Here is a 16,017-nt window from a genome sequence, read left to right on the forward strand (position 1 = left end):
GTGTAGAGGAGCTGCTTCCATAGGGGCAGGTGGTTCTCTTGGGGTGGGGTTCCAGCATTAAAGCTGATGTGGGTGGTAGTGGGTGAGTTAGTGCTGCAGTCCAGTTGGAACTCTGTGCAATCCACAGCTGCATTTAATCTTCTGAAATACCCTCTGGTGAATGAGAATATAGGAAGAGTTTGGAGGTGATGATTTTGTTTGATATGCTCTGGTTGAAGGTATTGAAGTCTAGACACAAATCTCTAAGTCTTAAAACAAGCAAAAGGTTTGAGCACTGGAAAACTTTCATACAGTCCTGTAATATTAGAGCTCTTGGAAATTTTATAGGTGTTTTTGACTTTCTACTTACATCTCTGCCTTATTCTTCTTAAGCAGTAAAATTTGTCTTTGTAGTTCCACTCTAGAGATAACACATCACGTCACTGCTCCAGGAAAGGGGAAGAAGCAGGCTCTCATTTTGGGTGCACAGGCAGTGTGTGTGCTCAGGAAAGAGCCTTTCACATTGAAGGGCTGTCAGATTTTACAGCTTAGCGCTTCCCCATCTCAGCAGTGTTTCCAGATGAAATACTTTGCAGTTTCAGAAGAACAGGATTTTTAGGAACCCTGTAGTGGGTTCCTTGGCTGATGCCATCTTTTCCAAATCATGGGGCTTTGACCACTGTGAATGACCCTGTGCTCCATTTCTGGTCCTGAGAAGGAACCTCTGTGCCTGCTGTTCTCAGTTTGGATCTAGGTTTGCTCCAGAGATGATCCTGTATAATTTCCAGGGATTCGTCCATCTCGTTCAGTGCTGGCTGTTCAGATTTAGAATTTGAATTTTCAAGTCCTGAGCCAGCAACGCATTTAGGGATTTAATTGTGCTTACTATCTTTATACAAGTGAATCTGACACGCTTAAGAAATTGGTGTACAGTAACTAAAGAAAGACAGTCTAGTAAAGTGTTTAAAATTAACAGGATAGCTTATATGTCCATTTTTTTTCATCTTACTATAACTGTTGACTTGCATTTGGGTTTTGTATATTTTTGAGCCAGTTTGCTATGAGATGTAAGGGCTTCCTTTGATAACAAAATTGGGCCAATTAGCCCTTTCTGCTTAGTTTCGCTTTTTTTCTTATTCTTCAACATTTGTTGTTTTGCAGTGACAAATAGTGATTTACTGTAGTAGGTAGAAAGATCAGATTCGTATTTTACCTACACAGTCTTGTTTGAAAGCTAAAATTAGGCTTTAAAAATCTCATACAGTGTCTGTGAGTGGCAAGGGCAGTAGGCTGAAAAGGTGTTACTTTTGTATGACGTTAGAAAAAAGACTGCAAGAAACATTATGGTGTTCATTTTGTTGTCTGCCTCAGGGTTTTTTTATTAATTAATGTTTTTCTATATCCAGTCACTGCTAGGCTCCTGCAGGTCCCCATGTCAGGCTGTGCCACATGGTAATAGATCCAAAGCATTTTCCCAGTTACCTTTCAGTCTTGGAAATTGTAGGGTTTAAAACTTGGGGAGATTGAAAGGGGCTGAAACAAAAGGTTGAATTTCTGTTGTTCTGTTGTGGGTTTTAGATGTATATACAATGAGGTGGAGATTTACAGTTTGCACTGTAATCTGCACAAGTTCATGGTCATTCAGTAGCCCAGGGAGCCTCAGGTTGCTATTCAATCCATTTAGGAAAGATCCTGTTCTGGGGAATCTGGGTTTTCTGTTGGGGCTGTCTGAAGTTTCACTAGAGCTCACACTTTTCCTTGGAGACCAAAAGCGTGTGGCTGGCTCTCTCCGAGTGTTGTTACTGACAGTTCTCAGATGGTGCTGGGCTGGGTCTGTGCAGAAATTCTCTCTGAAGTGAGTATTCTGTTTGAGTCCTGCTCTGATGAGTAATAACTGTCAGGACACTGGTACAGGTCTGCTGGGAGGCTGTATCACTTATCCAGCACCGGGTATTTTGCAGCTATAAAGCTGTTGTTCTGTTATTCTGTTTTGATGTTTGACTTCTGTCTGCTTTGGCTCATAATTGAGGTAAAAATGAAAAGACAGTGGAGTTCTGGTTTTCAGCTTCTTCAAGGAATCATATGCTTGTGGCACCAGGAGATTTGAACACAGATACTGCTTGTGACAGGAAGATGTGAAAGTAAATAATAGAGAGGAGACTTGAATGAAATATTATTTTGTGCAGAAAATAAGCATAAGATCAGTGATCCTCCAGAAATTCATCTCTCCTAGGACTCACTCAATATACTTTGCTTCACTGGATGAATTTTTACTTTTTGAGGCAAAGTTAGACTTGAAAGTGTAACACAATTTGTATACAGCAGATAAATCCTATTAATCTCCAGCAGTACATCACTTTTATGTACTCTGTGTCGGGCTTGATGAGTTCAAGAATATCCATATCTTGATAAAAGCGCTTCCCTGCTTTGTAGAAGAAGCTGTGGGATTTTCCCTAAGCTGGTTCTGGTCTGGCATCTCATCAGGTTGCTTTGCCTTCTTGTTTAATTTTATGATTTAACCTTCGAGCACTTCTCCGTGAATCCTGTGATTCTATTTAACCTACAGATTTAACATAGCTGTTTCACTCTGGCTCTTCACCAATCCCCTGCAGGCACCCTGTGGAATTTATCCTCCTACGAGCCGCTGAAGATGGTGATCATCAACCACGGGCTGCAGACGCTGACCAACGAGGTGATCATCCCGCACTCGGGCTGGGAGAGCGAGCCCAACGAGGACTCCAAGCCGCGCGACGCCGAGTGGACCACGGTCTTCAAGAACACCTCGGGCTGCCTGCGGTAAGGCTCAGCTGCTGCTTGCTTTTCCCACAGCTTCTGGGGTATTTTAGCACTGGCTATTTAGGATTCTAAGCATTCCTTCTGAAATTCCTCGCGAAGGAGCCTTTTCTGGTTTCACACTGTGCTTGCAGTTCTGAAAGCACCTTGACAGCAGGACAGTCCATGCTAAAAGCTGCAGTTCAGGAGGAGTCTTAATGCAGTCTGAAAAACCACTGTTCCCTAAACACAGTGGGCCCCATTTTGCTTTTTTCTTTTTGGGAAAAATTAGTTACACTCACTTTGGATTCTTCAGCTTTGTGATGCAGTCCATTAGTTTGAATAAAACTAATAAGGATTTGGCATTATACCTTCTTGTTGCTCTTAAATGTACGCCTGTCAGATTTCTACTGATTAATGCATTTTCAGAAGTTGGTTCATTTCTGTTTCTTGGGCTTGTGGTCTCTAAATTGCAATAAGTATTCCCCAAGTAACTTCACAAATGAAGAAAGTAATGAAAAGTGTTCTGAAAGGACCCATTACTGAAATTATTTGCAGTCCCACTGGAAGCTGAGGTCCTTTAAGCAGGCTCCAGACATCATAGGTTTTTACTTACTAGTGTCTCATTTCTAAGGGTGTTCTGGAATGGGAAATTGGTCATGGTGAGGGAATAAAAGGATTACCTCAATGAATATGAGATTCTCCAGTAAGTGTGGACAATAAATTGGTCATTAGTAGACCAACCTAATCCACATCATAAATTTTTTTTAGTATGTGGATCCATTTGAACTTCTGATTTCCAGGGTATCTCTTGGTTTTGTGATGGCTTGGGTCTGGGTTTTTGTGTTTGGGGTTTTTGGGGGGGTTTGGGGTTGTTTTCTGAAGTAAGGCCCTTTTACAGGAAACTCAAAAGCTTGTGCCCTTTTGGACATTGTATTCTTAAAGCCTGTGCTTCCTTGTTCCCATGTCAGGTGTACTACACATACCTTTTGTAGAGCACTTCCAGATCTAGGGGTCTAAATGGACATACCAAAAGTAATTAAACTGTTGGAAATTATTTTGTGTTGTGTGTTGAAATCGTCTGCAGCTCATCTTTAAAAGCAGCAGCAAGATATGATAGTTAACACCAACAGAGAATAAATTGTTGCAGCCATCTGTCTGACAGACATCAGTGTTTAAAAACCCCTTCGCCTACGCTTCTCTCATTGACACAGTAGCTGGTCCTAGAAATTCAATTTTCCACAAATGGAGCTTATTGCAGACTGCAAACTGTTCACCAGTTTGATATTTAATTGGGAGGTTAGGCCTCTTGATGATGTGCCAGCCTCCCTTTGTTCCCTTTGGAAGTGAGCCTCAGGTGTGAGCTGCGTTGTCTCCCAAAATAACTGGAACAGTCTCTGAGCTTCTGAGGTTTTAGATGTCCTTGCAGTTTAGGTATCTAAGAGAAGACAGGCATTGTGCATGCAGGGTGGCATTTGTTTCAGTATAGTTTCTTCAGTTAATGAAGTTTATCAACAGATGTGGGCGAGTTTGTTTCAAACTCACTGATTCACAGCATGAACTGCCAGTTAATTATTACTTACTTCTTTTTTTAACACTGCTTACTCATCTTTACTTTGTTCTTAATCTAGGTTTCTCCTTTGATAATGTGGAGCCATGGAAACACTCATTTCAAAATAATTAAAAACAAGTAATTAAAAAACCCCCATACTACAATTATTTACCTTCACTTCTTCTGCCATTCCTGGGTGCATCCCACTTTCCTTCCCATTTTCCCAGTGTAACTGGAGTCTCCCCCTGCTCACTGTGGGGGTTCAGGTCTGAGTGTGTCAGGGTGAGCTGTATCCTGTGTATTCACCCTGCCCGGTGCCTCGGGGTGGGTTGGGAGCTGCATTCACAGCAGGGGTGGGGTGGTGTGGCAGCACGTGTGCGATGGAAGGACGCTTCAGCTGCAGGCTCAGTAACTGGGGCCAGCACCTGAGCCAAGATCTGTACCTGAACCAGGGCTGGAATTAACTTACAAGGTCAGAGCCATGATCCATGCACTGTGCCCTTGGCTGGAGCTGAGGTGGCTCCCTGGCATTCTGTAGCCCTGATCTCTACCCACTTGCTGAAGAAACAGAATTCCCTCTGATGCTGGGTACTGATCTTGGTTTGTGTGGCCACAGGACTTGCACCAGCAATGGACCTTTCTTTATCTGTGTCTGATACTGAAAAACATTGGACCTGGTCATTTACAAGCTGGAAATCAGAGAAGCTGCTCACAGTTTATCATCAAGAGAGCCATTTTAGAAAGCTGCTTTGCTGTGTTATTTCATTCTGGGGTTACCTGGGACACTCAGTCATGTCCATCCCAAGCCACTGTAGCTGACTACACACACACAGAGCCAGTGGGAGTCCAAGGAGCAAAAGGCCACTGGTGAGGGTCTGTGTTGGCTGCTGTTTATTTAAAGGGCTCCTCCTAAAGTCGTGCTCTCTCCTGTGGCTGTGCCCATTGTAGGGATATTTTGAACCCTGGTATCTGGAACATGGCTGCGGGGTCCTGTGTGCCATCTCACTGTGCACTTGACTCGCCAAAAACTTCTCAAATAAGTGTTTTGGGGGAATCCAGTATTCCCCTTTGGAAACTTGGCACCACATCCAATTTGCAGAGTATGATCTGGTAGTGAAATTTGTTGAGTGCTCTTTTATAACCTTGACCACTGAAGTTTTCAGAAACTCGTGCAGATGATGATAATTTTATCTCCATTCTCATTCTGAGATCAGGAAAAAGATGCTTTCTCTTTCACTGCTGTGTTTCTAAGGGCATACCCAATATGATGAATAGATCTGCAATATCCATAATCACTTTACTGCTGCAAATGGTCACGAGCCTTGTGAGGGATGCTGCCTTGGGTGTGATTTTAGAAAACAGGGATGTTCTTATATTCTGGTGAAGCTGATAAACATGTATGGTAGAAATCTGAAAAGGAACAGTAAAAAAACAAAGCAAAGTGGATTTTTGGTTATGAAGCAGTAGGACTGCGAAAGAAGTAAGGAAGACATTTGCTTACTATAGGAGAATCATCAAGTATGCACAGATGTTCCTTCATTTCATTTACAAGTTTTATGTCTTCACATTGTATTTTATTCTTTTAGATATGTGTAAAATGTCTCTTCTAGTTACTGCCTTGTTTTTTTTTTTAACCTTTAAATCCCTGCTGGGATTTGCAATCCAGAAGCATTTGTCTTCAAACTGCACTCCTGGTGAAATAATGGAATGATTTGGTGCATCTCCATGAGGCCATCTCATGATCCTTCCTACAGCTTTTACCCAGACATGGAGGTGCTTTAGGAGAAGAGTGTGAGTTGAGATCTTGTGGGAAAGGTGGATCTGTGGTTCATGAGACCCTCCCCGGGTCCCCTGGCTGCTCCTAAGATGCTTCCCTGCTTTGGAGGGAAATTGCTGCATCTGTGAGTCAGAGCAGTGTTGCAGTCACATCATCTTGTTAGTTTTCTGTGGAGATGCCCACCATGATTCCTAGTTCTCTGGAAGCAGCAAGGATTTTAATGGTTTAAAAATTAAATTCATTCTGGGCTTAATTGCTGTTTTCTGCCTAATTACTTTTAATTCTCTCTTGGATTTTTTCACTTATAAGAGGACAGAGTAGAACTTAGTTCCTAAATTGCCAACTTTCTAGCCTGATTCCTGTGCTAAACTGACCTGCTGTCAACAAATGTTAAGTGAATTAATTTGCATAGCAAACAGATGCAAAGTGCTCCTTTTTCCAGGGGTACCATCTGTAGCTGCAGCATTTCTTGTCAGTTCTCCAAGTACACAGAAATTCACATTCACAACTATCCTCAGGGTTCAGAGCCCTGGCCGAGGCGTATGAACACAAACAAACTGCACCCACCTGACTTTCCCTAAAAACAAGCATTCTTCAGCTGGAGATTGCCCATAACAGCTTGTACAACATCAGCTTTGGAGAAGGGGAGGGACAACCTGGTGGCTGGAGCTGTACCAGCAGACTTGAGAAGTGTGGGTTTATTTGCTGGTGTACTGCTGCACTGACATAATTACAGGCAAGATTAATGGTATAAACCTTTTTGTGGTCTATTTTTTCATAGCCCTGTCTCCTTCTGGCTTCGGTGAGGTTCAGGCTGCTGAGTGCCTATGGGACACTTCAGTGATCCTCACTTTTGTCTTCAGTGTGGGACTGGCACCTCGGTTTGTACCTTCCCCAGAAGCTGCTGTAAATACCAGTAGTTCAAAGATTTTGAAATGCTTCAGACATCCACTGGGAATAAGCAACTCCTGTAGGTATAAATTAAGGGTTTGGTCCCATGGAATCAAAACCTTAGAGGTTTGGTAAATGTTATTTACGACGTTCTAAGACATGGCATAAGGACTCAGTGGATTCAGAGCCAGAAATATTCCACCAGGCTGAGAAATGATGTAAAAGTATCTGGGGCTCCTCTTAGGTACTTCAGAGGAAGGACGACTGCAAGAGCTTGATGATAAATCACTAATACTTGGGATGTGTCAAATCGTTTTTGTATGCAAATGTTCTAAGCCTTTTTTCTGAGGAGGGCAGAGCATTTTGGTCCATGCCTGAACATCTTGTGCTGCAGATGTCCCTTGCAGTGTTTCAGTCAGAGGTGAAGTCCTCATGTCCTCATATATGTGTAACACGTGTGTGTACCCAGCCACGCCCCACACACAGTTTGTAGCAGCACTGTGGGTGTCTGTGAGGCTCCTGGAGGTGAAGGAGGTTTGTCAAGCATGTGGTCTTGTTTGGGCAGGAAAGGTCTCTCTCTTTGCCCCTGAAAATACCTGTGTTGAGTATCTGGGATGTTGGGTGCCTGTTTTTTCTTCCTATCTCTGTGTGCTGAATTTGAGGAATGAAAAGTAAGGTTGTCAAAACCAGGTTCTTATGCCCTCCTTTCTTATTAATGATTAATGTGTGGCTTTTCTCTGCAGAAAAGTGCCTGGGAATTTGAGCTTTCAAATTGCATTACTTTCAAGCTCTATCCATCTTCAGATCCTGCAGGCACGATAATACTGTGTGGTGACAGTCACCTGGTGTTTGTCCTGTGTGCACTCATGTGCTGCAGGCAGCCTTCACCCCCAGCTGACTGAGGCAGGAGGGCCCTGAAGTGCAAATCTGTGACCTGGAAGTGCTGCCTGGTGCAGAGCTGGGCACGGCACAGGAGGTGAGGCTCAGGTGACGCTGCCTTGGAGCTGCCCTTGGTGCCAAGGGAGCTTTGCTCACTGAAGCATGGCAGAACAGAGAAGGTAGAAACTAAAGGCTGGCACCTGAAAACTCACATTTCCCTCTTTATCAGCAGCAAATTTGCATTAGTACAGAGCCCTCCTTGGCACTACACTCCTCCCCATCTCCAGAAAGGATTCTTTGACAAAGTTGTTTGTTTGACATTCCCCATTGCTCTCAGTGCGTTCTCCTATCCTAGTTCAGGTAGTCCTTTGCTGTGCTTTTGCAGGGCAGTTATTTAACCAAGATCATCTGAAGAGGACTCCTGCAAAGGTTAATGCTTCTCTGTGCCACCCAGGGGAGCTGGGGACAGATGCTGCCATCTGTGTCCCCTCTCACCCACAGTGCTCGTGTTGTGTTCAGAGTGGGTGCAGCCTTCGGGAGATTGATGCTCCAGGTACTGCAGCTAATGATCCTGTCAGGCTTCCTGTGTGCAACAGGTGCTTTTGAAGTGGACTTTCAGAGGAGTTTCAGAAAGAGATAAAAATGGAACCAAAATTTGCCTGTGAATCTTCTCTTTGGTGGAGCAAGTAGCACGAAAAAGGAGAAGCTTATCTGCCCAACCCAGACTGGAAAAAATCAACTCAAATTAAAAACCCACACAAAAGAGAGGAGTGAGCGAAGGCAGTTTCTTAATTAGCTTACTGATACAGTGCAGGATCACAGCATATGGCTGTCCTGGGGCTTATATGATGAGCAGAGCGTTTAATTCGTGCTAGTAAGGAGCTGTTAGGGTTCCTCCTGACAGTTCCTGATGTTTAGCTTGTAATATAAATAAATTATGCATAGATTTTAGCAGCAGAGACATAACCTAGTTACATGCAACCTTAATGCTTTACAATCATATCTTGAGGTATAAATTTAAAGTTGTGCACTTGCTTACTGCCTTTTGTCATTACTTAGGAATGAATCTAGGTCCCACCTCCCTTGGCTGCCAGGAAAGGGAATCTACAGAAATGTCTGTTGCTGTGGTGGGGTGAAGAGCAGGGCTGCAGCAGAGCTCCCTGCAGTCACTCTCATGGAAGCAGTCTGCTTTGGAAGGCTTGTGAGCTCTGATCCTTTGTTAGATTAGTACCACCTCCTTTCTGTATTTTTGAGATTCTTTGTCATGGCAGCAAGCATGTGTGATAAAGCAAGCAAAGCCGCCCCTTGGCCTTTCCTCCAGGCAGAGACTGGAATCATTTGTGAGCTAAGTAGCTGCTGGGCATCCTGGAGTTCTCGTGCAGTGCGTTTCTGCATCGTTTTGCATTACAGGAGAGCAAGCTAAGGCCCTCCAAGTAGGTCATCCAAGGAGGTAACCAGTCAGCATTTCACTGGAAAGGCATTACAAGGTGTTTTGAGTGTAGAATGCCACAGATAAGAAGGTACAGATGTCAAGTCCATCCTTTGTTGAACCGAGTTCCTGAGCCCCAGCCTGTTTCAGAGAGCTCTTGTGGATATGAGGTGTGACAAGGTGCCCTGCAGAGCTCTTGCTCTGTGCCACTGTTGCTAGAGCACAGACTAAGCTCTTTTTCAGGAGTGCCTTTTGCTACATCCTCTCAAGCATTTGGCCAACTAAACAAAACCAACCACTTTATTTAAATAGGTGGAAGAGTTTGCATGCCAGGAAACGGGGGCTGCTCTGCTGCCTCTGTTGTGGGTGTAACTGGTCAGTGAATGCTGGAGTGGAGCAGCAGTGTCCAGTGGGATGCCAGGTCTGAACAACCACTACCCAGCTGCTCCCTGCCTAAATCAGCATCAGTAGAGCTCCTCTGGCTCTCTGTGGATTACATTTGGACTTTAGCTTCTTCCTGCTTTCTTTACCACATTCTCTGCTGGAGTTCTGATTGAGCTCTGTCAAACTGCACTGTGCTGTACAGGGCCCTCAGACCAGAGCTGCCTGCATCAGGCTATCTTTGTGTCACAGGCAGCTTCTCTCTTTTTCTCTTGTTTTCAGAACAATGAACTTTAATACCAATTAAACTTTCTGGTACTTGATGTGAACTGAAGTATGGAATCCATTCTATTTCTGCATGAAGTGATGGAATGATTTTTAAATGTTGTATATTCCTCCTTTGAGACATAGTGGACCTAGAAATACGCTTGGAAATAGAGTTCATTTACTACAACAATTATTGATCCATCTCCTTTGGCTGGCATCCAGATAAAAATTCCTTTATTGTGAAGCAGTGTGTGGGTGTGGAAGGGTGTTTGTATAGCAAGGGTTCTGCCTGCCAGAGTAGGTGGACAGAACAACTAATATATTTTAAGCTAGACTTGTGAGAAGCTGGTAGTCTTTTATCAGCCAAAGTATGCAAAACTCAGTGTCTGGCCAGCAGAGCCTCAGTGATGGTGCTGGTCAGAGTCTGGCAAGGGGTTGGAAGGAGCTCGTCACTGCCTCGGCTTCAGCTCTCAGCTGGGATTCTTCTTGGGAAGCATGGAAGTGTTACTAGCAGGATGTCTTGAAAATATCCAATTCAACTTCCTATTTGTAGAAAAAGCAAAGTCTTCAAGCTGTTGTCTTCGTTCCCAGCTAGATCTCTATAAACAAACTGCTTTTTACACCTGCTGAACTGAGGCAGCAGAGTAAGTGTTCAGTAACACTGCAGGCTTGACTTCATCTGCAGCACTGTGGGATAGCAACTGATGGTGCTCTCCAGCCAAGAGACAGACACAACAGTCCTGGAAATACTAACTTTAATTTCCAGAGAAGAAGGTGTGTCTGCCTTTATTTGCAAGTTTCTCTTCATCACTAAAAAGAAAACAATTCAAAAGCTCTCTACTCTCCACTCCGTCTGCTGGATTGTTAGGGAGAGCACGGAGGGGGCACTGCCACATGATTGCACTGAAAGAGTGCAAATTAAGCACCCTGTACTTAATTACTTTTAAGTCTTTTCTCTTGAAGATAATTCTGGTGTGTGGCACAGACAGTAGTACCAGCTCACCTCTCCTAGGGGTGACGAATGCCAGCTCTCTTCTGCAGATGTAAATGTAGCATTCAGAATTGCATATTATTAAGACAGCTCTTTGGTGATAATGATAACCTTATCTAAAGCCTGAACAGGTTTCTCAGCACACTTGCCCCCATTCTCTGAAGTCTTTAATAGCAACAGACTGCATTCCTAGCCTGTTGAGTTTCTATGCTCGTAGGTATTTACTTTGATTTAACATTTACTTAGTGCTTTTTTGTTTTGTTGGCTTTTTGGGTTTTTTCCCAGGGAAAGTATATATTGTAACATCCTTACAAATTGTCTTTTGCTAGTCCTGGCCACAATCTGGACTCCAAGAATTTCAGGATGAATCAAGGTTGCTTTTTCTAGCTAAAGGCTGAAATTTTTAATTCTCTGGAATGAGATTTGTTCTTTACTGTTTTACATAAAATCAGTCATCCGGTTGGTTTCTTTCCTATGTACCTGGAGTCACATGGGCAGTAAATCCATGTTTTGTTTCTAGAATTGTTCTTCAGACTCTGTATATTTACAGGAAGCACACTGAAGGTTTCTATTACCCTTTGCATTGTGACATCAGGAAGACACTTCTGGGTTTTTAAATACATCTGTCATTTAGTAAACTCCTGGAAAAGTACTGAATAGCAGGAAATTCAAGTAAAGCAGCAGGAGATCTTCCTGAGGGTGATGAGACAGGGCAAGGGAAGCAGACTGTACAGAACACTGGGGATGAATGGCAGGTCTCATTTGTCACTGGTTTGTGTAAAAATAGTTTGGGTAGGTCCTCCTCACCATTCCCACCCTTCTGAATGGGCAGTCAACTTTATTCTCTTTTGTAATAGAATATTTGCCCATCATCAGTGCCTCAAAAGCCCTGCAGAGTCATTTAAACTTCAATAAGTAGCTTTGACTTATATCTGCAGAGGTTCTTGATATTAATTTGTCCCAGCAAGCAAGTCAGTGAGCTCATCTGTTTAACTGCAAAACCTTGTGGCCATGGCAGTTCTCGCAGGGCAGCCTGTCTCCAAGTAACAGAGGTAGCAGCATCTCAGCTGGGGTCTCAGCTGCCTTTCTGTTTGGTGCCTTGTGTCAAACGCTCCACCAATGAAGAATTACTTCTGGTGTAAAGCAATACTTGTTTAATGTGTTGAAAATGTTAAATGAAAAGCAAAGCTCTCTGCTTTCTCCCAGTCTGGGTGCCGTGTGTTACAGATCTCCATTGCAGGAGTTTCTGGCCTGGGTGAGGCTGTGCATTCCTTCTGTGGAGTGTTGCCCTGTGTAAGGGGACTGCAGATCCTCTGTTAACTGCTGGCATCAGTTGTGTTTGTTATTTTCATCACTCTTGGAAGAAGGGTGTTCAGAAACCTTGCTTTGATGGCTTCCTTTGGGTGATGGTTTGGTTACATCTTTCATTCCGTCACGTTTAACAGATAAAAGATGCAGAACAACTCCAGTGCAGATGTGAAATGGGAACAGGTTTTTCCTGACTCTCGTCAGTGGAGTGCACTATCAGGTTGATTATTCCATGACAGTTTCTGTTCAGTTTTTCATGACCAGTCCAGCAGTAGCTCTCCTGTCCATGGCATCCCTTTTGTTTTCATCCTCCAGCCCCTCCTGAAGGCCCAAGATGAATTTGGTCAGTGACTACCAGGTGATGCTCTTCAGGGAGGTGATGGTAGAGTCTCAGTGCCACACAGAAATGCAACCTGGCATTTTCCTGGGTTGCAGGGGCTTGTGAAGGCTGCTCTGGATCATGGAAACCAAACCTGGCAGCACTTCTCCTGGGATTGCCAGATGAGAACTTAGTCAAAGCACAGTGTCATGGTTTCATAGGGCCCACCTCAGTTTAGACTTTAGAGATGTCTGGCATGGATCTGAAATGCAAACATTTCCCTGGGGTCTGGGAGGCCTCCACTGCCTTTTGCAGTGTTGGAGCAGCAGGAGGAGCAGACTCACGGGGCAGGTGCTGATCTGCCTGGAGTGCTGGGACACGAGTGGGAGCTGTGCTGTCCTGCAGGGCTGGGTACAGTTACAGACAAGGAAATGGGGTTTGTTCTTCCATGGCAGATAAATCCCACATAAAGGAGCTGCACAAAGCTCATTACCCAAGGAGGGAGGACTAACAAAATCCCGAGTTGGGTATTTATAGAGCAGATGTTTCTGCATGAGATACTCATAAGGATACATTTTGTGATGTGCTAGTTAAAACATTAAATCTGCAAAGTTTGATGTGTGGATAACTTAGTCATAGCATTAATTAGCTATTAACTTGATCCTGCAGAGTTTTCATGCTTATTTATGTGTGATATATGTGGGAATTTTTTCTCGAGGCATTAATTTGCAGTAAATTTTTCTGTAGTTGAAGAGACAGTGATATCAGCAGGCCACACTCTTACTGATACAATATTATAATATTTTTTCAATCATAACCATATCAATATCTACCTCGATATTAGCCCTAGTACAGATCAAGAAGTAAGAAAGCAGGATACACAATACTGTGTTGCTGTTCATAACCAAAATGTAAAACAAATGTGGTGCAAGTGTGGTAGCACAAATGAACCAGAGAAAAATCCGTTCTGAATGGGCCATAGGGCAAGGAAGGTGTGAAGGTTGAACTGTTCTGCCCTCAGTCTGTGAGTGTTGCTTATGAATTCTAACACTCTGAGACTTAATGAGGAATAAAAAATGTGATACACAGTTCCAGATAAGACCATTTATAGTGGATTCCTGTCACCCTGAAGCTTAATAAGTAGTGTTGCACATTAATAGATGTGCTTGAAGGTGGAGCTGCTATCATTTATTGTTATAACTCCTGAAAGGTATCTCAGAGACTTTGAATTCTAATTTCAGTTTCATAAAGACGTAGCATTAAAATTCACATTTGTGTTTCTGATACAAAAGGATTAGTAGAACTGGAGATGGGAAAACAGCATGTAGAATTCTCTTCCATCTGTCCTGTGGAATCATTTTAATATCCATTTTACCTGCCTCCTATCATCCATTGCTAGAGGTGAAGCTGTGTTAGGATTTGAGGAAGAAATTCATTTATCTGTGCATTTCATTTGTGTTCTTAATTGAAAGTTAATTGAAAGTTAAGGCAACCAGCTCACAATTAAGTGCCTTCAGATTCTGAGAGGTGTGTGAGAAAATGTGGGTTTTCCTACTATCCAATTAACACAGCAGCCTGCCCAGGTGCCCGGCCATGGAGGGGACTGTGATGGATTTGTTACTTGGGGATTGGCAGTCCCTGTAGTTAAAAGCAAAAGCTGTGACTGCGTGACCCTGGTAGCAGAAGGTAATGATGGTGTCGTGCTTTTGAAAGGTAGCCTGACATGGCTTGGTGGGATTCAAAGACCTGAAAGTTGAAAGGTTGTCTGTGTCATTGTGGAAATTACCGCGTTTAGCTTTGGGAAGAGCTTCCATACAGGTTTGGGCAGTGAGCACTATTAAGAATAATTTTGTCACTTCATTTTCTCCCTAAAGAAAAGGGGAGGGGGGAAAGGCAGCACTTCGTAAATTGTCTTGAATTTTATTTATTTGTTGAGTAATGGTAGATTGATGCTTTTGCAAGGCTAGGTATCAGTTTGTGCTCACTGGATGAGTGAGGTCAAGTTCAGAGGTCCCATCTGAGAGTTTCTGCAGTCATTGATAAAAGTGTAACTTCCAGCAACTCCAAGTAGCCTTCCACTCGTCTCACTTCTACCTGTGTCATTCTCTTGTGCGGTGTTTTGAGAAATTCAAAGCATGTAAACTGTTGTCCTTTCCTTACTAAAGGTCACTGATCCAGGCTTTGTGCTCAGTCTACTGCACACGGCTATTTCAGTTCCTGTGGCCATGACGCTGCTGAGCAATCTTGTGACTCTGCATGTTTTTCCTAAGGTGGTGGAATTATCTTTCAGTGTCAAACTGCTGGTTTTGAAATTAAATTTTTGATTTGCATACTGTTTGCTCTGCAGACCCCAGCCTGGTTTCAGGTGGGTCCCTGGACTTGCCAGCAAGGCAGAGAAAGTGTTCATAGGCACCCCTGGGATTGTGCTCCCCTTTTTGTTCAGGCTCAGAGAGTTGCAGATGTGCATTGCCCATACCTCACTGAGATTTACTGAGTTTGTCCGTCTACTTGGCCTCCTAATTTCTCATCCAAGGTGATGAGTTCTTAATAATTGTCGTATAAATCAATGGATCTTCAACTTAATAGTGAAGGTTACAGGGCTGAATTGTCTTTCACCTCTGTCCTGTCAGGAATGTGAGTTCAGATGGAGCAGAAGCACGCAGAAGGCTGAGGGAGTGCGACGGCCTGGTGGATGCCCTCCTTCACGCTTTGCAGTCTGCGGTTGGCAAGAAGGACACGGACAATAAGGTGAATTTGAGTATTAAAACAGAGTGGATGTTTGCATTAGTTCATGCTGAAGTGTTGCACTGGGATCCAACTTGTGTTTGCTGGTATCAGAAGAGGATTATGGTTGCCTCAGAAAATAAAGCAATTGTCTTCCTCTCCTCCCTGGTATCCGTGGTGCTGCTGATGGGTATGAGCAGGATGCTGCTGTGTTCCCTCTGTGGCTGATGAGGGGAGCAAAGCCTCATTGCTGGGAGAGGTGGGGAGCGTAGTCCTTTATTGTCACTGACATTATTGCCATTGTTCTGCATTACTTAATTGGCATTTATAAGTGCAGTCTCCAAATCAGAATTGAGTCCCATTTGCACAAAGCAGCAGAGGAGTCAGTTCCCATTTTAAAGACTTTATTCAGCACCATCTCTGAAGAGTGAAGTGCTTAGACATTAAGAAATGTCTTCAGCACTTTCACAGTGGCTTTATTTTTTTTGGTGCAAATTTTATTAATCTGTTTTTATCATCATCTCATCCCATGGCACTTAAAAGTGTATTTATATGCATGAGGAATATCATAACTTCAACCTGTTTTTAAAAAGAGCATACTATTTCTTTATAACGCCAGAAGGCTTGTGAGGCATCGTTATTTTATTCGGAGTCTCACCATGTGATGGCCTGAACCAGGGGGTTACAAAGCCCCGTTACTTAATCAGGTAATTTTGGAAGTGGATTTTGTAACCACCTGGTGGTTTCC

The 16,017-nt window shown here is 43.4% G+C and overlaps 1 protein-coding gene across 4 annotated transcripts in view; it reads left to right on the forward strand.

Moving 5' to 3' along the window:
- Positions 1–16,017, forward strand: part of ARVCF (ARVCF delta catenin family member) — a 241,827-nt gene that overhangs the window by 179,361 nt on the left and 46,449 nt on the right. For all 4 annotated transcript variants that reach the window (XM_063415693.1, XM_063415691.1, XM_063415694.1 and 1 more), the window contains 2 exons: positions 2,592–2,775; positions 15,176–15,293. In XM_063415693.1, the coding sequence (XP_063271763.1) occupies positions 2,592–2,775; positions 15,176–15,293 (302 nt within the window). The remainder of the gene's footprint in view (positions 1–2,591; positions 2,776–15,175; positions 15,294–16,017) is intronic.

The sequence above is a fragment of the Prinia subflava genome, chromosome 19, assembly GCF_021018805.1.
Source record: "Prinia subflava isolate CZ2003 ecotype Zambia chromosome 19, Cam_Psub_1.2, whole genome shotgun sequence".
NCBI classification, from domain to species: Eukaryota; Metazoa; Chordata; class Aves; order Passeriformes; family Cisticolidae; genus Prinia; species Prinia subflava.